Below are 23,934 nucleotides of genomic sequence, written 5' to 3' on the forward strand. Positions count from 1 at the left end.
AAAATGTTTTCTCCAAAGATGTTCTAATTTACAGTCATGCACAATCATACCTTCGATCTTTTTTTTTGCTCCGATGATTTTCAAAAAAGGCATGTTATAATTTTATTATTTTGGAATTTATCTCTGCATCTCGCACATTACTGATGCAGTCCATGACAAGTTAGGAATGAAATGAATGAGCTCGTGAGTTTGTGAAGCGAGAAAGGCTGTATGGTATGCAGTTTTTGCTGATTCGGCATGACAGCTTCCTCATGTGATCTCGTATGTGCAAAAACAATAGCAGGAAACCGAGGCCACTCTCAAGCGCGAACGTGGAAAAGGAAGGCATTGAAGTGACACTAAAAGTCCTGTGTGGAAATATTCAGGGGTGTCTGGGGAATCTCCAAGGCCCGAACGAGCGTTTGATCCGACTTCACAGGGGCATATTGATCAATGTAAAACTGGCAGTACATCACCATTCCGGCCTCAATATCTTGCTGAAATAGTTCTTTGCATCACGTACAAAGAGGAACGTTCCACAGAACATACCACACCCATTGCACGATGGGATGGGCTTCCATTGGCGCAGGCCTGCCTTGGATCAGCGCTAATAGACAACAGATGGCCTTCTGTAGTCATTCATGTGTTTGCAAAGCGTGGCATAGAACAAAATATGCCGAAGTACTATGCCGAAACCGACCAATTGGTTTAGACATACCCTATCCACTGTGTAAGTTGAGGGCTTCGTTGTTTTAGTGGATAGCTCTACTTTACGAATGACAATATGAGAGATGGAATCCTTTAACGCAGTTTATTAAAAGAGGGGGGGGGGGGGAACATCTGCACCGCAGCACGTTCGAGAACACAACTCTCGTAACGAAAATCACTTACTGCTTCTGTTACTTTAACAGCCAATCAGAACCTATAGACATAAAAACACGTCCAAGCAATTATTAAACAACAGAATATAATTTAGGTATGCTTAACATGAAATAATATGATGCTCAAACATAAAATGATCATTAATAATATAACATAAGCTTACAACTGTATAAATGTTGATCATCTTTTCGCGGGTCACCTAATTCTCATGGTAAATGGTAGATTCCCGGTTCGTGGACGTGCTTCCGAAGAGTGTGGGAGTTGCCTGGCAGCGTAGGTCCACATGAGGGCATCCGTGACGACAACACTTTCTGTCCACAAACGCGACCCAAAGAGATTGTGTCTGCATGAAACGCCGTCTTTGTGTCTCCTCTGGCTGTGGCCACTTTCATTCAAGAGTCATTCTTTGACTTGACTTGATCGGGAGGTCCATTGTTGTCTTCTGAATATTTGGTGCACCGTAGGAGGACACAGTCCGTTTTGTTGTGGAGACGCTGTGACCAGACCGGTCCTTGGGGGGGGGGGGGGGGGGGGGGGGCTTCATAATGAAAGAGAACATGTCAACCCCCGTCTCTCAACCGCCATCATGGCCTCGCAACCACGACTCCACTTTGAAGTCCAGGTGAAAACAAATATGTTGGCCCTTAGCCACGGAGCCCTTTTAGAATGGCGCAGCCTGAAATGTCAAGTGTCCTTTTCCTCTTTCCCGTCCTTCACAGAGGAGCCATTGTTCCATTGTTTACTTTAAGGAAAGCACCGCAAAGTCAAATACTGTAGCTCTGTCACGAAATGAGTCCATTGCCTTTGGACCAAGTCGAGATTGTTCCAATTTGCAGATGGATGTCGTCCCGGTTTGAGCAAAAAGTCACCCCGCTTCGTCACGGTTAATCGTCAGAGGAGACGAGTGGGAGGTGTTTTCCTGCCACCTTGACGCGTGTCACCGTGCGATGGAATTTGAAAGCTGTCAGTTCACCGGCTTTGTCACATCTTGTCCTCTGGCGCCACCGGCTGGAAGACCTCGCGCTTCCGTCTGGCCACAGAAATGACGTTGCCATGGTTTTCATCACCCCCCCCCCCCCCCCCCCCCCCCCCCCGCAACACTTTCCAGCATGTTGGTGCTACGCTTTAGTCAAAATAGACCAGAATCTGTCTGGCTGCAAGTGAGCCAGCCCTTCTTGTGGATTCAAAACAAGGATTCCCGATCACAAAAGATGACGACATAATTAAGAACTAGTGTACAGTGATTGAGTCACGTCACAGGAGAAGAAAACGCAGTCTTTTACTTTTACTTTCAACAAATAACGTCATGGGAAATATCCCCCTCCGCACCGAAAAAAGGACAGCCATCTTCATGATCATCTATAGTGCTACATAAATACACGATTCTTGCAATAATTATTTAATACGGAGCAAAACTCGTTTAAAAAAAAAACAAACAAAACATCAGCACGTGTGCGTGCGTCTCATCTGGGGCCCAGTTTTAAGGTGGACTTGGGAGATGCCGCGTTCCTCCTGCCGTGGTGCTGCTTCGTCTTGACGTTTTGTTTTGGGGGCTTTTTCAAGTAAAAATCATGCTGTCGTGGAGAGAGAGAGAGAGAGAGAGACAGAGAGAGAGAGAGAGAGAGAGAGAGAGCACAAGTGAAAGTCAAGAATGCCCCCTCACATGAGGCACACTTTGTCATCCGCCGCTTCTCTTTGCACCACTAGAGGGAGCACGTGGGTGCCACTACCACACTAGTAATAATGACCGATGTTCCAATTTCAAAACATGACGTGACGCCTTCGAGGATGGTTTTTCGACGAGTGTCGAACCCACCTGGGTGGCTCCAGCCGGTCCCACTGTGATGGTGCTCGAGGAGACGGCGTAACCCGGGGCAGAGGCCGTCACCGCGTACGTGCCGGGCAACAGGAGTCGGAAATAGTCGCCGTGCACTCCTGGGGAGCCATGAACAATCTTTGAGACGAGCGGCGAGACGTTTCATTTCCCAGCACGAAGAGGGAAGCGTCCGAGGGAAAACAACTGACCACTGGTCACGTCGTGGTCGATGCCCGACACCGAGATCTCAGCGTTCTTGATCGGGTTGTTGTTTTCATCATACACCATGCCCTTTATCCCATGATGCACCTGGAACGGAGGGGAAGCCCGCTGTTTATGGTGCTCTCTCCGCTAATTGTAACACACTCGGATCATCATCGCTCTTGTCCGTACGCCCGCATTGAAAGAGTCGGCGACCCCTTTGTCAACCCAAAACAGCAGCCCCCACCTAAGCATGTAAGCAGGACGCAGTCTGATCTGGACTGGCGGCGGGCATTTTGATCCCATGTTTAGGTTGAGGAGAATCCCATTTCTGATGCTGCCGACGACACTCGGTAGGGTCACTTAACTGAATGCTAAATTACAACGGGAAACTCCGTAGCCGCATGGGCTAACAATTAGCATCTACGCGGCGGTGTCACTACCCATCGAGGGGCAGATACCTGAACACAAACGGTGCTGCAACACACGTAGACAAATCATCTATCAATACTCACACTCTCATGAATAAGGTTGACTTCAGAAATGGTTTTGTTGTTGTTTTTTTATGAATGGATCCATTTAGCCTTTTACATGATGTGTTTTCCTCAAGCTAGATTGAATGGCGCCCTGCTGTCCAAGATTTGCTGACTTGCTAGGACCTCCACAAAACAAACACGCACACGTTTTTTTTTTCTTCCGGGGGGGTTGCAACCGTGTTTCCCTGTGCGACCACACATTTAGCACATGCCAGAAACCGCGACTGGCTACGCCTAAAGTCGCCCCTGAAATCACTGCTGGAGAATGCAAACAAGAGCCTTTAATTTAGTAAACAAAGGCCGTATTTGACTCGAGTCTCTTATGTATAATTATAACAAAAGGCGCTCGTCTGACCCTTCTCTCGTGGCTTTCGAAAGCGTATGTTGCCATGCTGCATACTTGACTCGAGTGGGCCCCGCCGCGCCGTTGCCTCCTCACACTTGCGCGAGCTGAAAGTCATCAGCCGATTCCCAAAGCTTGCACGCTCAGTTTGAGCCGTCCGATATTTGAACGCTGCGCGGAGGGTTTCGGCCGACGTGAATTGGCCAGAAAGTAGCAGAAACCGACCTGTTCCAGAAAGGCAACCAGCGCCTCGCGATTGCCCAGCCATTCTCCGGGCAGCGAAGACTCGGGAGGGAACTTGTCGCAGCTCAGCTCCAGCGTGATCTCAAAACAGTTGGTGTGCAAATAGTTGAAGTCCTGCATGCCTGCGACACAGCCAGATTGACGCAAACGCTTTTCGAAAGCCGCAGAGTTCAAGCGTAACGTACAAATTGAGACGTCGCCTCAAACAAAGAAAACGTGACCTTGCTTGCAGAAAAAAAAAAAAAAAAAAGGAAAGAAAGAAAACAACTCGATAGCTTCAAATTCCAGACAAGGACTTTAAGCATGCCAGCAATCAGATGAATGCGGAGTCCGGAGGCTTTTTTTTTTTTTTTTTTTGCGCAAACGCCAAGAAGGATGAGGGCAGGAGGTTTAGCGCCAGTGGTGAAGCTCGAATAAAAAGTCCCCTGATTGATGATAGCCAGGAAATATTCGCTACTTCTACTCTGGATGTGACACCAAATCAATTGAAAAAGATTGAAGGAGTAAAAAACTGGCAGATGGGCTGCGTAGCAGGATTCAAATGGGTTTCTTGACTGACCCTTAGACAGAGAGTACCAGCTGGCTCCGTTGGTGATTCCCTCGTCAAAGTAGTCGCCGCAGTTCCAACCCTTGTGCATCCAGCCATGTGCGTACGAGTAAGTCCTCGCCAGCTGACATCACACACACACACACACACACCGGCCCAGCTCACGGTGACGTTTTGGAAGAGACGCGCTCGTATTGGTGGCTTACGTTTCTGAAGATTTGGTCATCCGGAGTGGCGGCGTAGGTGGTCCTCCCTCGGATGCGGGCGTCCCGCGACTTGTCGAAAGGGTAGTTGGCCACCACCGCGCCGCCATGCAGATTGGCAGACAGGACGAAATTGTAGTTTTGCATCCACTTGATGACTGCCCGGGTCTCTGGTTCCACCTGAGGATGGTATTGAAGTTAACACACACACACACACACACCCCACTTTGTCCGTTTGACCCACAGTCTTGTTCCATGACTTTTTTTTTTTTTTCATTGGCGTTGCGCAAGTTCTACGTCGCATGAAGGACGGAAAGACTTTCAAGTCGATACGGCGCTAAGTGACATCAAGCATGGAAGGCCTTGCCCCGCCCCCTCCCGCGCGCGCATCTGACCTGTTGCTCCCAGTTGTCCGGCAGCGGCAGGTGGTGGTTCCGTCCGTTGCTCTTCTCGTAGTAATACATGAGCGCGTTCAGGTCGGGAAAGTTGCGGTTCAGGTCGACTTCGCGCACGTTGCCTCGGCCAACCAGGTAGCCGTTGAACTCGGGACCCTGCTTGAAAAGCAAGCGCGTCAGAGGTGCGAGCGTTCGTTGGCATTCTTTGCATCGTCCGTCTCAAAACGACACGACAACATGTTGAATGTCACGACGTGATTTCATTGCTGGATGATTTTTTTTTAAATATCACAACTTCATTCCAAGGACATCATCCTCTTTTTCCTCATAAAACGCTGACATTTTTCTCCCCCTGGTGACCTTCGGGAATCCCTCCCGTTTTGTCTCTTCGGGCGTCCGTTACCTGTCTGGCAGCCACCTCGTAGCCGTCGGGGTTCATGGAGGGCATGATGTGGATGCGCGTGTCGTAGACGAGCCTGGCGATGCGCCGGTTTCCGGCCTGGAATTCCTCACAGAGAAATCGGGAGAACTTGATGAGCAGCTCGCGGCCGAGCACCTCGTTGCCGTGCATGTTGCCCACGTACTTGAACTCGGGTTCCACTGGGGAAGAAAAGGCACGAGGGACGGCGACGGGGGGGTCAACGAGGCAAAACGGGGGCGTTCGGGCGTCATCGCCATCGGAAGCGACGGCCGGGGCATCCGCGCGCACGCTCGCGGCACTTGACGGATATGGCCCGCGGGCTCCGTGTCGCCCACCCCGAGTTTAACGGTTCCGAGTCGACGGAGGACTCCCTGCCACAAAGGCCACGCTTGCCGTTTTGCTTCTCCTGTGGCACCTTGCGGCGGAACAGCCGCACGTCCTTCTACTCTGGAAGGAAACCTACGCAACGGGGAGTTGGGAGTTGTTGCGCCAACGCCGGCGGTTTTGCCTCGGCCGGGTGTCAAATAAACATGCGGCGGGCTCATTTTTGTGGTACCTGAAAAATCGCAACCAACCTTCTGGAAAGTGACTTGGAATGAATTGCAGATGTTTTTTTCCTCTCACCCACCCCCCCCCCCCCAAAAAAAAAACAACTCGATGCAAATCTAACATTCTTTGTTTCCTTTTTTGGACCAGGAAAAAGCAACACAGCGCTCCGTCTTGAAGAATGCGCTGGCATGCAACCCAACCCGAAGCGAGCGAGGCGTTCCCCACCCCAAAGGCGTCTCTCGCCACGACCTTGACGCGGATTGTATGTAGCGGATGTAAATAGTCTGCGCAGTCCCCGTTTCAAATGGCAGGCTTTTGTCATTTTTCCACCATTCATGTGACCTTTGACCCGTACAACTTAGCTGAATCTTTTTCGGGGGGTGGGGGGGCCGTCAAAATAAACAAGTGAAATAACGTGGTGGCGGCGCAAGCGTGCGTACCCTCTTCGGAACGAGTGTTCAGAATTGAGCAATCACATTCCCGCTCCGATGAAACCGGAGTCAACACGCAGCCAAAAAGCTAACATTGGAAACGGGGGGTGTCGAGTTTTTACACTCGCCCTCTACGCAAGCGTTTCCGTGTAAAACGTCGCATTGTCTTCCCTCAAAGTAACAAGTCATCGTTTCATCCATGTTTTCATCTTTATGTCGTCCGTTTCCAACCCCCCAAATCAGTTTACCCAACGAGAATGAGCGGGTGACCCATTATAGTGCTGCACTCCCCGCCCCCGTCTGGTGCGCGCGGTCTTAAAGCGGCGGAGCGAGGTGTTACTCACGCGCCTCGTGGATGCCCGGGTTGTCGCTGAACTCCAGCACGTAGAGGTGGCGCGCCTCCACGCTGCGGCCCACGCTGTAGATGCGCGTGATGTAAGGGCACTGGTTGTGCACGGCGAACAAAGCTCTCACCATGTCCTCGTAGCGGTGATGCTGGAACTCGGAGCCGGCCGCCAGGAACCCCGCCAGGAGCGCGGGGAGCCAGGGAAGAAGAAGAGCCCTCCCCCTGCACTGCATGATGGCTGGAGTGGAAGCCCGAGGAAGGGTGGCCTTTTTTTTTTTTTTAATTCCGCCTCTCTCTCACATGCATTCGCCTTTGCACACAGCAAACATAAAATGAGTGAGGCTCCTCTTGAGTCCCTCACTGTGCCCCCTCCCACGCCAAGGAGAGCAAGTAAGGACAGCCCCCCCCCCGTCGCTCCTTTGTCTCACTCTCCTCCTCCGACAGCTGCTTCTCCCCGTGGCTCCTTGTCAAGTACATGTTAGTGGCTGTCGGTCGCGCCGCATGGAATGCTCGGAGGCCCACCTTCGCTTCCCCCCCCCCCCACCCCCCGCACTTGTTGGGGTCTCGGCAAACAGGCAATTTTCATTTCGGGTGCCCCCCTCTCTCTTTTGTCCCCTGTGCTCCCTTCCTGGGAAAAGAGGCTTGTTTCCAAGGCGCTGCTCCCGTTCCAGCTTCCAGTCATCCATTCATTAACTCTTGAGTCAACACACAGTGGCGCTCTGTGTGCGTGTGCTGGGATGTGAATCCCAGTTCTGAAGCAACCCGCTTGCTTGCATACATTCTGCAGTGCAATATCCGCAGATGTGTTCTATCCAGATCGAACGCTGCACTTAAACTCCTGAAAGCCCCACGGCCGTGCCAAGGCTGCGCCCCCTTAGCCTTTCCATACACACACACACACACACACAAACACACAGTGTGCAAGCAAAGCTGTCAGTCAAAGCTGGAGGAGGAGGGAGTTCGGGGAACACTTTCCTCCCTGGGAATTGAGTAACTGCTGTTTGTTGGAACCCCCCCGCCCCCCACACACACACACACAAAAAAAAGACCAGGCTAAGATTTTACACAAGGTCAATTGAGCAAGAGCAAGACAAGCAGACACAAATACCGTGGGGGCGAGGTGGAGCCGTGTTGTTAAGGCTAAAAGTGGTGAGAAGATTGCGGGACGTGAACATCTACTCATTGAAAGGAGACAATTCGTCAATTCTGAGTCAAGTTTTAATCTGGACATCAAATGAGTTGAACTATGACAAGGGAAGACTGTCAATCATTGTAGAACAAATTGCAGTTGTCTGAAAAGGATCCAAAGTCTTTTGGGAAAACCTAGAAAATATTTGGAAAAGATAGAGTTGCGAAAATTTGCTTTCACCAGAATAGCGTTGCCATTTTACCAGAGTAAAAACACGATATGTTGTCACGACATTCCAAATGATAAGTCAGACAACCTTGTCTGAAGGATTGTTGACATGTGCTGTCCCGCAAGGCTCTAAACACGAACCCATTTTACCTCATTTGTTCCTTCGAAGCCTTGACACCGAGGACGTTGACCTTCTCCTGCTACCTCATCTTCTTCTACGGCGCCGCAGCAGCGGACAAACTGGAGAAAAAGTACGTCTTTGTGTAAAAGCAGAACAAGCTCGAGGGAAACAAATTACGGTCGTGGTTTGTTTACCGAGTTGTGTTAAATAAGCAGGTTATCTACCTTATTTTCCGTCAAATTATTACTGTATATATGTTTTATGTTCAATAAACAAACAAACAAATAAATAAATAAATATAAAAGGTCAGAAAAAGGCTCGTTTTCCATTCTTCAATTTCCAAGTTTGAAAGGAAAAACGGGTCTATAGGTCGTTCCCATTAATTGGAGACTGCAACACTGCCCTCCAGCGGACAAAAAAAGGGATCTCAAAGTCAGAAGAAATGCACACACCACATTAAAACACGTGAAAATTGTGCATGGATTTGGGGACCCGAAAACACGTGTGAAAATCACGAGTACATTTGTGGATATGATCAACGCGTATTTTTTTGTAATTTAGTATTTAGTTTGTGAATATCACAAATATATTTCGAAAAACAAGTGAACAAAGTCACGGGTGCATTTGTGTGAATAGTTTTGAAACGAATCTGCCCCCCCCCCCTAATGTGAAGCCATCACACTTTCACTGTGGACAGCAGCTTTGGTGTGGAAAACATACAAAATAACATTCAAGTCTAACGCTCTTATTGATTGGTTTTGGATTGACAGCTGAGGGCTAGCTAACTGGCCACCTTTGTTGATGTTGTTTTTACGATAAACAAGTGAGGACCAATAAACGTCTTAGAGGAGCAGCGTGTCGTGATTATTCTCCTAAATTGTCTACATAAACACACTTACAGTTTCAAATGTTAAAATTACTCACTGAGAACACGCCTTCTGGTCAGCGGAAAAACTTGCTTATTGAACAGGAAGTAGTACCGTTCTTCTTCTTTCACTTGGTGGTTTGGAGCTCCATATCGCCATATCGCCCCCTGCTGTCCAGGAAAGCACAAAGGCATGCGGTTCGCCGATATCGTGAGCCCAGTCGCACAGTTCCTGACGTCATTTTTGGCTGTTTTGTTTCAAAACAAAAACAAATCAAGAAACAATAAGAGTCAATTTGCCACGGTTCACCATTCATAAATAGATTGCCATGACAGAGAATTTACACACGCAGCATGCAAGAAAAATATTTTTGAAACAAATACTTTACCATGGTATTTTGTTGATCTTGTGCGAGTAGAGTGAACGCATACTTGTTTGAAAAAGAGGGTTAAATAAGTAGAACTACTCCTCCGATTCAACTCCTGTCCTGAAGTAAAAGTATACAGTCTGGAATGTATTTAAATGCAGTTTTCCACTTTAATGTTGTACGTGTCATCAAGCCAAGTCCTGCTATTTCGCCACATAACCGGACAACACCCGTTGTGATGCCTTTTACACTTCCGTTTTTTTAATTTTTACAGACAAGGCCTTCTTCGACCATCCGGCCCATTGCCACACTCACTCTTCTCTTCTTCTCTGGCGCCGTCGGACACGTGCTGGAGAAAGCGCTCCCGACGGCACGGCGTCTTCCATCCCAACATACACGTCATCGCCAACCACGGCCACTTTGACCGCGCCGCGAGTCGTCACGTGTCGTACGGCGTAGAGGTGGGTCGACCAACCAGAAAGTGGACTCAAGTTCCTTTCGAACAGGGGTAGGAGCCAGATCCTGCTCTTGAAGGGCAAACATTGGTGTCATTTCCAAAACGAACCAATGAGACAGGAGATACATCAATGAGATTTAAAAAAAAATCATCTACTCGATCACATTAAATGTGTTATAAATCCCAGTTTTATTTACAATAAGTCAATGAACAACTCTGTGGCCCGCGGACCAAACTTTGGGCACCGCGACGTAGCCTCTGATGTCTGCGTTTCCTTCAGGCGGACGCAAGGAGGGAGTCGTACGGCAACTCTTTTGACATTGTTGCGCTGGCGTCCCCAACGCCAGCCTCGAGTTTGTGCTGCCATCGGGAGACCACGGTCGAGACTGACGGGAGGACGGACGCTTCGTCGAAGGCTTTCCTCAAACCACGTTTACATTTTTAATCTCTTAAGAAATTGCAGCATGACAGCGGTGACAGGATAAACAACTCTTAGAATACCATATTGAGTGCATCTGGACATCAATTTGACATCTTCTATAACAAGTCAGAATGCAGTCGGAATGGAGAATTGAATTGGAAATGGTCCCCAAAACAGGATTCAAATTCAGAAATTGAAGGAATGGATTTGAATTCACTTTTGAGTGGAGGTGACATTCGATATCGTAACGGTGCAAAAATATCAGAACAAATGTCAAAGCTTATCCCTTCAAGGTCAAATTACCACGAGATAGTAAAGGTGTCCCTCATTGAGTGGTCGAGGCTCCAACACACTGCACTCCGCCGCTGAATGGAACAGTTGCCGTTTTATTGATCGCAAACTTGAATTACATTTGTATTGAACAAACGCAAAACCTTGAAAAACTCGTGCAAAATGTGCATCGCCAAATTGAAGTTTTGTCCATGAAGACCAAAGCATTTTTCTCCCTGCAACCTGATTGATTGTAATGCTGCATTGAGAAAAACATTTGTGTGTGTGTGTGTGTGTTGAATCCCAACAGTGCATTTCATCAGTCTGACTTGACATTTGAAGTGTGGCTGAAAAAGGAAATCTCAAGTCCGGGTCGTTGTTTTACTTGCAAAACAAGAAGGCTGTACAACACGGGCAAACAAAACTACACCAAAAAAAAATGCATCACAGCTCGTCGTGTTGCGCTCGCTCGATGTCCTCGTCCACCTTGAGCTTCAGCTCTTCGGCCGTGATGCGTCCGTCTTTGTCGCGGTCCTGATTGGCAAACATGTCGGCGATCACCTGCTCCGCGGCCATCCCGGGCCTCAGGCGACCTTTGCCCTCCGACACCTGCAGCTTGATGAAGTCGGCAAACTGCGGAAACACCGTTCACCGCACGTTCACCATTCCGCAACAGTGGAAATTTTTTTAAAAAAGCAGTAGTTCAAGTATGGCCACCTCTTCCTGGGGCACGGCCTCGTCCTTGTTGACGTCCATGGCTTGGAACAAATCTTGGGGCGTCTCCTTCAGCCACACGAAGAGGTAACCCGGCGGCACGCCCTTCTGCACGCGTACCATCTCGATGTCAAACACCAGCACGGCGCTGCTCGGCACGCCCGGGGCTGAAACCGACAAGAAGGCGTCACGCCGGAGGGATTCCCCCCCCCTGCCACTTCTTCAATAGAAGAGGGAAAGTATGCATCGGAAGTGACCACATGCAAGTACTCGCCTCCTTTTTCTCCGTGGCCAAAGTGAGGCGGCACGGTGACCATTCGCCTCTCGCCCTCGCACATGCCCCGCAAGGCCTGCTCCAGCCCGTCGATCACCTTGTCCGAGCCCAGCACCGCGTCCTGGAGGTTCTCGTAATCGTGCCTGTCACAAATCGAGCTTATTATTGCCTGCATTAAAAAAATAATAATTTTTAAAAAAAAGACTGACGAGGAGAAGAGGCGCGTGCCGTCCACCAGGGTGCAGTTGTAGTGGTAGTGGACCAGGTCGTCCACCTCGGTGGTGTGGTTGCAGGCTTCGGGCCGGTGGAGGACCTGCACGTCCACTTGGTCGCTGGGGTTGTGGAAGTCCACGACGTGGATGTCGAAGACCAGCACGGCAGACGGCGGGATCACGTCGCCTAGAAAAACAGTTTGGAGTTTCCAAAACAAAATGAAGGACGTATTCTCCTTTTAGAGGTGGACTTCATTCTTTAGTTTCTTACCTTTTACAAATTTGTTTTGACAGATTTCTAGTTTTGTTGTTGGTCAACTGTATTTTCAGATGTGGCTCGTTAGTGTTGGTTTTCGAGATTAGAGGGGTTGGGCTAAAGGTAGGGTTGCTTTCGGGGTCAGGGTTGGGTAAGGGGCTTGGATTCGGGTTGCGTGAAGGGTTGTTAGCCTTCGGCTAACTCGATTTTGAATACAGACGGTTAAATGTCAAGGCGCATCTCGGCCAGACGCGGTTTCCGCGCCATTCCGGAAACGTCGCCGTACTTTGTCACCGCTTGGACTCAATGGCAAGTACCTGCTCCGTCTTGCCCGTAGGCCAGGTGTGGCGGGATGACGACCCTCCTTCGCTCGCCCATGCAGACCCCGAGCAGGGCCTGGTCCATGCCGGCGATCACGTAGCCCATCCCGATGTAGGTGTTGTACGTGCCGTTCCTCTGGTAGCTGTCCGACACGGCAAATTTCAATGTCACGCTCATTCCCAAACCGGTACGTTGGATAGAAAGGCGCTTTCGAGATTCCCCGGTGGCTCGACAAAACAATCGCCGAGCTGACCTGGTGTCGAAGGTGACGCCGTTGAGAAAGGTTCCGTTGTAATGGTAGCGGATGTAATCGCCCGCCACCGTCCTGCGACGGCACGACTCGGGCACCGCCTGCTCCTCCACGGTGACGTTGTCTTTGGGGTTGTGGATGTCCACCAGCAGCACGTCAAACACCAAAGTGGCATGGGGGGGGACCTCCGCTCCTGCTTCAATCAAATGGCCGTCAAATCGCGGACCGTACGACCGGCCGCTAAAACCTGGAGCAAAATTGCAAACCGGCTTGACTTTTCGTCACTCGGATAGCGGCGGCATTTTCGGGGCAGGGCGGCGACGGCAGCCCTTTTCCCAACTTCACTCAACGAGTTGAACTCACGACTGTCCTCCATCTGGATTTCTAAAGGGCTTAACCGTCAATCGGTCGTGCGTATCTACTACGACGACGAGGCCGCGACACATTTGGAAGGCCAACATTAGCATTTGCTTGCAGAGGTCGTCACGCAATGACATCTCCTTGCGGCACATGAGCAGACTTGAGTCAGGAAGCCAACAAAGCGGGGGAGTGGGCCCTACTTTGCCCACCCATCGTTTCGCCTACGGTACGCCGCCCGCTGATCATCATTATCATCATCGTCATCGTCTACCTGAGCCTTTTTCTCCGTAGCCTTTGAAAGGCGGGATGACGATATTCCGGATCTCGCCCACGCACATGCCCAGCAGGCCCTCGTCCATGCCCTTGACCAGCCAGCCCTCGCCCACCAGGGAGTCGCGCGTCTGCTTCCGCACGTAGCTGCGTGGGGCTCATACAAGCCAAAAAGTCAAACACAGAACAGACAACACCCCTGCGTGACAGAGTACAGACAGCACACACAAGAGCGTCATTCGGACCCGAACGGGAAGCTCGTGGCCGACCGGGCGGGCCGACGCCGGACTTCACCTGGAGTCAAAGGTGGTGCCGTCCAGCAGGGTACCGTTGTAGTGGTAACGCACAAAGTCGCTGCGCATCACCGAACGTCTGCAGTCTTTGGGGGTGCTGATGGTTTTGGTGACCACCAGGTCGGCTTGGTTCCACAAATCCAGCAGAAGGATCTCGAAGACCAGCGTGGTGTCCGGAGGGATCGTTTCACCTGCCGGCAACAAGTCAAGGACTGGCATTTGATTTGATTTTTTTAAGTGCCGGTTGCTGATTGGTATTTACAAACTCGGTAATACACTGGGGAAGAAAAGGAATGTACCTGTACTTGTTTGAATTTTAATCATTTCATCGGAATTGATCCTACCTGCTCCGTTGCTGCCATAGGCCAAGTGCGGAGGGACGGTGAGAGTGCGTCGCTCGTTGACGCACATGCTAAGCAGTCCTTTCTCGATGCCTGCGATCAGGCGACCCTCCCCGAGAAGGCCCACCTTGGCTGCCCCTCGCTGGTGGCTAAACGGGAAGGTGGTGGTGGGGGGGGGGGGGGGGGGGGGGAATGATACGTGTCAAGTCCCAGCAGAAAATTGCTGCAACGACGCCATCTATCGCACACATTTAGAACTTGAGGAAAACTCCCCATGGCAAAGATAGAATAATGCGGATGCTCTTACCTGGAATCAAAGGTTTTCCCGTCGAGAAAAGTGGCGTTGTAGTGATAGCGAACCTGATCTCCGTCTTGGGCTTGCCGCGTACAATTTGGGGGGATGAAGTGTCTGTCCACGACGACATCGCCGAGCGGGCTGGGGTTGCACTCCGCGAAACACACTAACGCGACGAACACGGGGACGATGCAACGGGCGAACATCGTCTTGACCAAAATAAGGCTTGAAAAACAAGAACTGGGCTGTTAATTTCGAGCGGAGGCCTCGGCGCGCAGATGTGTGAGCTGCAAACGTGGACAGCCTCCAGCAGCAATTCCAAGGAAGGAATGTCGGACTTTTTTGCGGGGTGGGGGTGGGGGGTGGGGGGGGGGTAGGCAAAAGCGTCTTTAGTCAAAGCTGCGACCAAGAGAAAGCGCATCGTTTTGGGGAAAACAACTTCCGGCGTCACAACAAAGTGCCGTCATGCGGTCCGTGTCCCAATTTGGTGGTTTGACATTGACACATTGGAAAGTGACATTGAAAATAGAAAAACCCCTGGCTATTTGATTTTCCTTTTAATAGAGAAATCACCCAAACCGAAATAGAGGGCGATTTTCTCATTTGTCTCGAACGAAAAAGTCTCAGAACAGTTTGACTTTAAATATGTTTTTTTTTCGAAAACAAAAATAAATTGAATACATGGGTAGCACGAGACATAAATGGAAAAAAAAGTCTCCTATCTGCTTTGGATTCCCGGAAGTTATCACGGGCAGCATTTCTCCTATTGACCACAAGACGGCGACAAAGCCACCCGAAATTCCACGAACGCTTCATCTCGACGGGGAAAAACGCGTTGGCACCAACGAGAGCAGAAAATATAAACGAGTGATCAGAATCGATATCGTTTTATGAGCAAGCAGAAGAATAAGGGTGGCGTTGATTGGTGGACGTGACGTGTTTGTTCTCAGCTCCGTGAGCACAGGAGCAATAGTTTGTCGTAAATAAACACACTTTAGTGGTAAATGTGTGGGCAACGAGTGGGTTTCCACACGGCAGTCTTCAGCGGCCCCTTCTCGAAACTCAGCGCACCCCCCACTATCGCATCTGTTGAAGTCGCCAGTTAAATCGATCCAATTTTTCTCTTTCCCCAATGTTCAAAGATTCAGCTGAGCCATGTACCGGTCGGGCTCTACTGTGCATGGATTACATACAGACTACGCATACGATGCGCACCTAAAAGCTACATTCATACATGGATGCATATTACATCTGAGAGCAGGAGCGGCTGATGAGGTCTCTGCGCGACTTGCTGATATTTTCCAGATATTGCCATGACACGCGCGGAGGACGGGGCATCGACAGCAGTCTGGCCCAGTGACATCATCGCTTGAAAGAAGAAAAGAAAAAGAAAAGAGGGGTCCCGCAGCGGCCCTGAAAGGCAGGACGGGGCCTCCAAATGTCCTGCAAGCGGAGCAAAAGACGTGATTGAAGATCACACTCGGGAAGATCTGAGGAGGGGATGAGGAAGAGCGCAGAAGGAGAAGGAAAAAGAGAAGCAGGAAGTCATCAGAAATAACAACAACAAGAAAAAAGAAGTACACTGGTGCTTTAATGTAATGAATATGACAAGAATGCCAGTCCTGTCAAGTCTGTCAGACAGAAGGCAGCAAATTGCCATTAGATGTGTGCTATGCCCCATCCAAAAGATTCAAGCCACCAATGCTCAACGTATATTTACGGAAATAAAGCGGACAGAGCCCTGTCCCTATGCCAGCTTTTTGTCATCTGCAAAAATCAAACCAAGACTAAATCATTTCGAAAACCTTTCTACCATTAACGCCACCGATCAAGTCTACGGAAATTTTTTTTTTTTTTTTTTTTGTATTTATATTGCACTTAATTGAACGGTGTTTGGTTTTTTTTCCCTTCTTTCTACCCAAAATCTTGCTGCTGTAGAATGTAAATTATGATGTATGAAGTATGATGGTTGCGCCGTTCCAAATGCTTCCAGTATTGAAAATGAAAACAAAAGGTGGCATTGGAAGAGGCGTGCGCCGACTGGTTGTTGCCCGCTATTTTTTTTTTCCCTCGATTCATTTACGAGGTTTTTTTTATAACGTGGGAAGAGCCAAAACGTCAACATAGAAAGCTGCACTCAGGTGGAATGTTCACAAACGGCCGACTGGTGACTAACTACTTGCGCGCTCAGGACTCAAAGGCGGGGTCGTACCTTCCTCTCCGGATGTTTCTGGATCCGCAAGGACGAAGGCAACAATATGGGGGGAAGGAGGGACACACACACAAACGGGGACAGCGGTGAGGGCTCAAATAAAGCACGCCTCAAGAAGCACCTTTTCGGGCAGCCTCAGAGATGGCGAGAAGCTTTACTCGTGCTACTCGGACGATCATCGATGACAGCATTCCAGGCGCTCGCAAACACCAAAGCACATACACCAAATGGCGAGCGCTCTTACTTGAATCCCCACCCGGTGCCTCCCAGGACGACGGCCGCCAGCAGGATGGCGCCGGCCACCGAGCCGATGATGATGTTGGTGCCGCTCGGACCTGCGCAAATGCGTCCGTGTAAATATCTACGCTCTGCCGTGACACCCCAATTCTTCCTGATGCGTTCAAATCGCAACACGGAACGGACGAGAACGACGCTGAAATGACCTTGATATTTTTCCGGGCCCTCGTTCGGCGTGGGAATGGGAACGGGGTCAAACACGCTGCAGTCTTTCCCGGTGTAGTCGCGATCGCAGATACACTTCACCTCGTTGCTGCACGTCTGCAAGGGGTCAAAAGGTCAAATGCCATTCATTGTCGGGTGGCAAAAAAAAACAAAAAAAAACAACCACGCGAAACCGGAGGGCGTGTCCATCTCACTCACGCCGTGATGGGAGCAGCTGCGCGAGACGGACCAGCCGGGACAGGCGCTGAGGTTGAAGGCGGCCACCGGAAGACAGCGGCGTTCCAGGCACATCATGTTGGGCCCGCACGGCGTTCCGTCCTCCACGTAGCCCAGGTCCGAGCCGTCGTCCAGCACCGCGTGACCGCCCCTTGTATCCGGCCCCCAAAAACAAAGAAGGCTGCACCACCGATGTCTTCATTCATGGATGCGGACGACGGGGAAAGGAGGCGGTGCTCACCTGCAGTCCAGGTATCTGTTGTGATGGTGGATGGTCAAACCGGTCAGTTTGCCCCGCAGCTCGCCCAAGCTTGGCTTTTCGGTCACGTTGGTGCACAGCAGCAGACCGCACAGAACGTCCCTGCATTAGGGAGGGGGGGTGGGGGGGCATTTTGATGACTTTGTTCCAAAATGGATCCAATTCATTCTTGAATAAAGTCTCGCTCACTGCTTGTTACAATGCATCCATCCCTGGCCGCCGGGCGCCGGGCCGCAGTTCCCTTTCTCCGTGCCCTCGGAATTCAGCTTTTCGTAGCAGAACCTGTCGGCAGCGTCTGGGGACGGGGGCGGGGAGGAATGAAAAATAACTCTCGCAAATTGGAGTCTTTGCCATCTCCTTACCGTAGCCCCACAGGCTCCTGCACTGGCTGTCCCTGGTCTTGCAACGGCCTCCGTAGCAGCGGCCCTGGGGGGCGGGGTCATGATTCACGATGGCGCAAAGTGGGGGAGACGCCCGCTGAGCAGGAGGCTGACTTACCTGGCCGGCCTCGCACGTGTAGCCGTCCAGTTTGTGGACGTTGTGGGGGCACTGTCGGGCAGAGAGAGTAGAGTGGAGAGAAAAAGTCTGCACACCCCTCTTCCTGTGTCATGTCTTTGTTGTTTTTAAAAAAAAAAAAAAAAAAAAAGGAACCTAACCCTATTTGAAGATAAGAATATGGTGACATTTTCATACCTGGCTGGAATCCCCTACGCAGGTTTCTGGGATGTCACAGTCATTGACGGCCTGGCGACACGTCACCCCTCTCAGCTCGTACTGCGACGGCGACAGACAAACTCGTGGGACTCTGGATGGTGACTTCACGACAACAAAAGGAACTAACTAACCTTGCAGTCCCTGCAGCAGAGGCCGTTGCTGCACATGGCATTGTGGGTCAGCGTGCACTTCTTGCAGCAGTTCGCCCCGTCGCGGGCGCATTCCTACGAGACCCGAGAGGCAACTTTGGCGTGCGCGGACGATGACAAGAGTGCGGGCTCGCGGGGACGGAGCCAGTGCGGTAGTTACCGCCAGCGTGCCGCAGTCGCACTCCTCGCCCAGCTCCACGTGTCCGTTGCCGCACTCGGGTGGGTCCAGCAGCTGCAACGTTCCATGGCGGTTTTAGTCCCTTCACAACTTCTTTTCCGTTCCACAAGATGGCGCCAAAGGCGGGTCTAATAGAGAAACACTGCTTCGGCGCCATCTTGTGGTACCTCGCCGCCAAGGAACAACCGATCAAGTTGATCGAGGTGAGAAGTGGCGCTTCATTTTGTCAGCCTGTGCTGCGCCGCCACCATTTCACCATGATTTGAAAGAATTTTCTCTCTCACCTTGCTGGGCTTGTTGAACAAGCAGCTGCCGCCGCCTTGCTGCAGAAAGCGCAGGTATTCGTCGACGCTGCAGCGAGAGAACCTCCGGGGCAGGTAATAGCTGAGTGAACCAAAAAAAAAAAAAAAAAAACCCCAGAGCGGTTTGTACTTACACTTGTTGGGCAGAAAAGACGAGAGCTTTTTGTTTGTGTACTCACCCGGTGTCCTCCATGATGCATCCTAACCAAGGGTCTGGACACCTGCAGTCTCCTGGCCAAACAAATCAAAGCCACGTTGCTCTAAACTAGAGCGGTGAGTCAGTCCGCCTCCAATTTTTTTTTCTTATTTTAATTAACAATTCATGGAAAAAGGTGATCTACAATCCGCCGCTTTAAAAACATAATGAAGTAGATCGTACGTTGAAAGTCATCCTTCTAATCCTGCTTTTTATGCCTACAAAAAGTGACGCAAAGCCGCTGAGCTGACCTGCAGCAGGCCTGTCCTTGCTCCTCAGCATTCCGATGTTCTGGCCCAGACTCTGGCACAGCGTGATGGCCATCGGACCCACGCCGCCAAACTGAACACACGAAGCAAGTTAGCTCGGGTTTGGGACAAATAAGGACGTTGGGAAGGCGTCACCTCGTTGATGCCGCCGCCTCTGCTGAGTGAGCAGACTCCGCCGATGTAGGCGGCCTCGCTGCGGCTGCTCATGAAGGTCCTCCCGCTGCGGGGAGACACGAGGAAAGTGAGGCTCGAGCGGGAGAGGTGGGACACGATGGGGGGTCGAGCGCCAAAACCTACGAGAGGAGGTGCGCGGCGTCGCAGCGCTCGCGGACGCTTGCCCCGCGGTACTTCATGAAGTCGCGCAGGGTGAGCAGGGCGTCGTCGCCCACGGAGATGCGGTTTTCAATCGACCAGGTTTCCATGGCGACCAGTACGATGCGCGTGTTGAGCTGATCTTTGTAGATCTGCGCAGGGTTAACCACAGTCAGCATTGTCTTTCGCCATTTGCACCTCTTGTGCGCAGGCCAACGTTGAAATGAGTTGAGGAGTTTCACCGAGACATGAGCAGTGCTTTTTCGTCATCTTGTAGCATCTCAATGCAATGATGAAGCCCCCCCCCGCCCCCCCACGACTATTTATGGCAGGACCGGATCACTCCACTCAGCAATTCTTATTCTTCTAAAAGGCATCAATATATTATCGGGGTTCCGTGTGATATGTCAAGTCACACGGAAGCCGGTTGGCATGGAAACCGCTGAGCTTTCCGGCAGCGGCATCGACTTGTCATGGAGACTTGATCTTCATCTCGGGTGTGAGGTGGTATTTTTGAAACGAAGCGAGCCTTTTGCGCGCGCGCGGGAAAAGCGACTCACCGCGTCAGCCATGTTCACCACCGCCTTGGCGAAGTTCTTGGTCTGAGAGGTCGAGCGACGCTGTTGGACAAACTGCAGCGAAGAAACGGCGCGTTACAAAATGATCAACAACAATCATCTTCATTGGCGAGGCTCCAAAAGCTCTCACCAGTTGGTGATCGTTGACGACCATCAGCTCGATGTATTTGGTCTCGGTCTGCACGGTGCGCTGACCCTGACGAGCCTGCGGGGGACGAAGAGGTTTGAAAGCCGCCGCTCTTAAATTTGGGGAAGGAGGCGGAGCCGCGCAACGGAGCTGAACCATCTTGAAAAGTAATTGTCCAAAAAAGTTGCCCTCAACATTGCCATTTCATGCGTCATAACCGCCCCCTCCCAAAGTCGGCCATTCATTTGTTGCATCGGACCGAAGAGAGACGAATGAAATGAAAAAACAACTTTGAGAATATAAACGACCGACTTGTCGTTTTGCTCGTCCGCCGCCGTTGGCGAGCTTCTCCTTTGCCCCCGGCGCAGGCCGCTCGTCTCCGTCCCGCCTCTTCCCGTCTCCCCCGCCGGCGCCCGTCCGCCCTTTAGGCCGGCTGCCGTTCACGCCGCTCGCTGGGAAACGCAGACGGGATGGCGGCAGAAAGTCATCAGCCGTGTATTTTGGTTGCGCTGGCGAAATCAATAGCACGCGAGCCGCGGAAGAAGGAGGCGGGAACGGGATGGGGGGGATGCCATTGCATTCAAACTAAGGCCAATTCTCTCCGCATGGACGGCGACGGCTCCGGCCGGCCGCCGGGGGGATAACGGGCTTTCGCATTCGGCGGCTGCGGTCCTACCCGGAGGCGGAAACAGGAGGAGGTCTGCGCGAGGCACGCGATACACCACGTGGTCCGCCTGCAAGAGCAAAAGCGGGAGTTGGACTGGATTGGAGGCAAACAGCTCAAATGTTCCCCGAGCGGAAGTCCTCGAAAAGCTTCGGCGAGGCGAGCTGGGCCGATGCATAATTCATTAACCGATCACTCGGCGGCCCGCTCAGAACGGCGCAGATCACTCGCACACTGGCACACTGGAGCCGGGGATGAATACTTGATGGAACTCTGACATGTAAAGAAAGCCAAGGGCACGACTCGGAGTGGGCTGAAGAAGGCCCGCTATTGATCCGCCTCCCCGGTCGATGGGATGGAGCTCCATTACCAAAGCAAAATGGAGCTCTTGCACTCTGTCCCGCCACTTGCTTCCACTTCTCACGAGTGGGCAATCGCACCTCGCCAAAGTACAGCGAAGGACTTAAAAAAAAAAAAAGCCAGCCCTCCTCTTCCTCCTGAAATTCCCACGCCCACTGAAATGACTTCGGAAGACTTCACGCCGCCCGCGGAGCGCTCCGATGCTTATTCGATGCTAACTCACCTCGCCAGTAGCCGCAGGTTCGATAGCGTACGAGACGTTCCCGTCGGAGAACATCCCCCTGAAAGTGGAGAGGGGGTTGCGGCATGAGCATCCAAGCGCATTGTTTGATTTGTTTCTTTGGACAGAGTCCAGCGTCGGGGAGGGGGGGGTCTCACCACAGGCCGCGGCAGGTGGACACAGCCACCCAGGATCGGGGCAGCCCTCGCACGCGCCCGTGATAGTAACAGTGCTCTCCTCCCTGTAGACAAAGAAAAAAAAAAAAAACAGCATTGGTTACTCAAGAAACAAGTGGAATTTGGGCCCCCATGTAAAAATGAACTGATTTGGATCAAGAAGTGATTGATTGTTCATCGGCTTCGCAATGGTGTTCGTTTGGATTCCCCGCCTCTGGCATTTGTTGAGGACGAAAATGATTTTCATCACACAGGAGGGGAAAACGGGCGTAGGGGAGGAGGTGGGGGCAGACAGGTAGGGGGAGGGGGGGGGGGCACGCAGCACTTGGCCAGACAGAGCTAATAAGTCCGACGGTGGGATAAGGTGGCTTTCAAAGGAGGCACTGAAATTGCCCGACGCAGCACTCCTCACTGAATGTGGACAAGGAGAGGCGCGTTGTTCATCTAATGGACGCCGGCAAGGGCAGAAATACATTTCATTGTGATGCACGCTCAGCCCTCGACGCATTGTCAGTGGAGAGGACGGCCATTCCAAGTGCATTAGCATGCGGCGCAAAGAGAAAAGCAACGTAGTCGTGCTTACGTGCCTCGGGGAAGATGTTCTTTCGTCTTCATGATCATTCTACAAGTTGAAAACCTTTTTTTTGTACACCCTGAAGAGGAATGGTCAGATTTGGTGTCGCTCCGGGAAAAATGGAGTCGATTTGAATTCCCCTCACGGCAAGCAGAGCCACTGTTGCTTGCTGCCGATTACCATGACAACCGTCCACCGATTGGTCGGCTGCGCCGGGGCGAGGGGGAACACCCGGGAAGACGGCACTCTCGTTTGTTTGGGTGTCTGTTGCCCATTTGGCCACACGCCGCTTCATGCCCTTGGCGAGGGGCACTTACCTTAATCTGGGACGGCTGCCCGTCCTCTTCAAAGTGTCTCTCCACATAGTCCGTCGACAGGAGATGACTGAAGGACGAGAAGACGGGGGCCCGTGTCATTTGATTACGGCCGTCACTTAACACGCAGTTTTGGCGGCAGTGCAACGATAACGTCAATACTGGGGACACGCCGGCGCACCAAGGACACGCTGTCCAGTCGATGGAGTGACTTGACTTACTGGTTGAGTTCCAGGTCGAGTATAAACGAGCTGCCAAAGGCCTCCACCCGGAAGCTGCTCCGGGCCAAGTGCTCGGGCTGATGGGAGGGCGAGAGGAAGATGGTCAACGGCTACAAAATAGAGGCGGCCCACAAAAAAGGTGAAAGGGATAGTATGTTCCCATGTGCCTGGGGGGGGGGGGGGGGGCGCTCGCCCACCTGAGCCGCCCTGGAGGGGTTCTGGACACGGGTGTCGAGGCAGTTGTGGAGCAGCTCGCCCTGGGAGTGGATCTGCTGCAGGAGCCTCTTGGGTTGCACCAGATCTTTGGTGGGGGGCTGCCAGCCCTCCCTCAGACCTGACAGGGACATCGGTGTCTGTTATTGTTATTTTCTTACAGTGTGAAAAGTGCAGTAGCCAAAATGAAATCCAAGTTCAGAGAAAGAGGTGATAACATCGTAAGCCCTTCAACCTAACCTGCTGGGTCCCCCCCCAAAAAAATGAACCCAAGCTTGGAGAAAAGAAAGTCAATCGATTCAAAATCCACAACGACGCAGCGAGCGGCTTCGGGAAACAACGCAACGTTTTGAACGAGAGTTTGGAATTCATCCGAAACGAAGCACGTCACATCATCAAATACTGTAATGCCATCCCAAAGAAAAGCCACGCTCACCCGTCACGGAACAGCGTGCAAACACCGCGGCGAACAGCAGGCATCTCACAGCCCGCATGGTGCTCACATAGTCCCGCCGCCGTCCTCCTCGGTGGTGCGGGCGCCGTCGAGGGGGCGAGCGGGAGGCGGCGGGCCACCGGAGCGCGGTGGACGGCCGCCAGCCCGAACGAACGCGGTGGCCCGTGGACGCCGTTTGGAGCGGTCGCATCCGGCGCCACAACACTCAAGTGTTGGAGTCCCTGGCAGAAAACTGAAAAGGCTTATTTTAGCTTCGACCGCGCGCGTCCGTCACCGTGTTCAGGAGAGAGACAACGTGAGCGGAGGAAGTTACTTGGAGCTCCTTGTGGAAAGCCCACCGAGCGGCCAGCGGAGTGGCCGTTGGGTTTCGGTACTCCAGCCTCTTGGGGGCAGTAGCGAGTCGAACGCGTCTTGGTGCAGCGCAAGC

At 51.7% G+C, this 23,934-nt stretch overlaps 3 protein-coding genes across 6 annotated transcripts; all 3 read right to left on the minus strand.

The window, feature by feature from the left end:
- Positions 1-2,118: 2,118 nt before the first annotated feature.
- On the minus strand, positions 2,119-9,900 carry cpn1 (carboxypeptidase N, polypeptide 1). 2 transcript variants are annotated; one of them, XM_086138126.1, is made up of 14 exons: positions 9,625-9,900; positions 9,295-9,483; positions 8,400-8,489; positions 7,021-8,215; positions 6,891-6,964; positions 5,730-5,745; positions 5,549-5,644; positions 5,146-5,301; positions 4,754-4,930; positions 4,560-4,671; positions 3,983-4,122; positions 2,887-2,986; positions 2,678-2,796; positions 2,119-2,435 (listed from the first exon to the last, which is right to left on the minus strand). In XM_086138126.1, the coding sequence occupies exons 4-14, from the start codon at positions 7,123-7,125 to the stop codon at positions 2,325-2,327; spliced, it is 1,206 nt and encodes a 401-aa protein (XP_085994252.1). In that variant the 5' UTR covers positions 7,126-8,215; positions 8,400-8,489; positions 9,295-9,483; positions 9,625-9,900; the 3' UTR covers positions 2,119-2,324. The 2 variants fall into 2 exon arrangements, with proteins under 2 accessions (XP_085994252.1, XP_085994251.1); XM_086138125.1 differs by lacking the exons at positions 8,400-8,489; positions 9,295-9,483; positions 9,625-9,900 and having other exon boundaries at positions 5,549-5,745; positions 6,891-7,280.
- Positions 9,901-10,846: 946 nt separating this feature from the next.
- LOC147189362 (peptidyl-prolyl cis-trans isomerase FKBP10-like) lies at positions 10,847-14,696 on the minus strand. Of its 2 annotated transcripts, none has more exons than XM_086138124.1 (10): positions 14,350-14,696; positions 14,046-14,191; positions 13,703-13,892; positions 13,410-13,555; positions 12,782-12,971; positions 12,525-12,670; positions 11,949-12,138; positions 11,740-11,882; positions 11,469-11,632; positions 10,847-11,384 (listed from the first exon to the last, which is right to left on the minus strand). In XM_086138124.1, exons 1-10 carry the CDS (start codon positions 14,541-14,543, stop codon positions 11,196-11,198), a joined length of 1,698 nt encoding a protein of 565 aa, XP_085994250.1. In that variant the 5' UTR covers positions 14,544-14,696; the 3' UTR covers positions 10,847-11,195. The 2 variants fall into 2 exon arrangements, with proteins under 2 accessions (XP_085994250.1, XP_085994248.1); XM_086138122.1 differs by having other exon boundaries at positions 12,782-12,974.
- Positions 14,697-14,969: 273 nt separating this feature from the next.
- LOC147189363 (disintegrin and metalloproteinase domain-containing protein 11-like) lies at positions 14,970-23,872 on the minus strand. 2 transcript variants are annotated; one of them, XM_086138120.1, is made up of 27 exons: positions 23,490-23,872; positions 23,038-23,174; positions 22,841-22,917; positions 22,623-22,689; positions 21,714-21,796; positions 21,559-21,616; positions 20,988-21,045; positions 20,624-20,763; positions 20,315-20,389; positions 20,167-20,238; positions 19,592-19,758; positions 19,430-19,514; positions 19,277-19,367; positions 19,009-19,060; positions 18,812-18,911; positions 18,510-18,581; positions 18,332-18,424; positions 18,180-18,260; positions 17,985-18,035; positions 17,849-17,912; positions 17,676-17,781; positions 17,469-17,588; positions 17,210-17,378; positions 16,993-17,107; positions 16,794-16,884; positions 16,550-16,567; positions 14,970-15,780 (listed from the first exon to the last, which is right to left on the minus strand). In XM_086138120.1, the coding sequence occupies exons 1-27, from the start codon at positions 23,695-23,697 to the stop codon at positions 15,534-15,536; spliced, it is 2,697 nt and encodes an 898-aa protein (XP_085994246.1). In that variant the 5' UTR covers positions 23,698-23,872; the 3' UTR covers positions 14,970-15,533. The 2 variants fall into 2 exon arrangements, with proteins under 2 accessions (XP_085994246.1, XP_085994247.1); XM_086138121.1 differs by lacking the exon at positions 14,970-15,780 and having other exon boundaries at positions 15,910-16,567.
- Between the last annotated feature and the right edge of the window lie 62 nt (positions 23,873-23,934).

Source organism: Hippocampus guttulatus, chromosome 19 (genome assembly GCF_054856545.1).
Source record: "Hippocampus guttulatus isolate MCC_2025c chromosome 19, RoL_Hgut_1.0, whole genome shotgun sequence".
Classification (NCBI taxonomy): Eukaryota; Metazoa; Chordata; class Actinopteri; order Syngnathiformes; family Syngnathidae; genus Hippocampus; species Hippocampus guttulatus.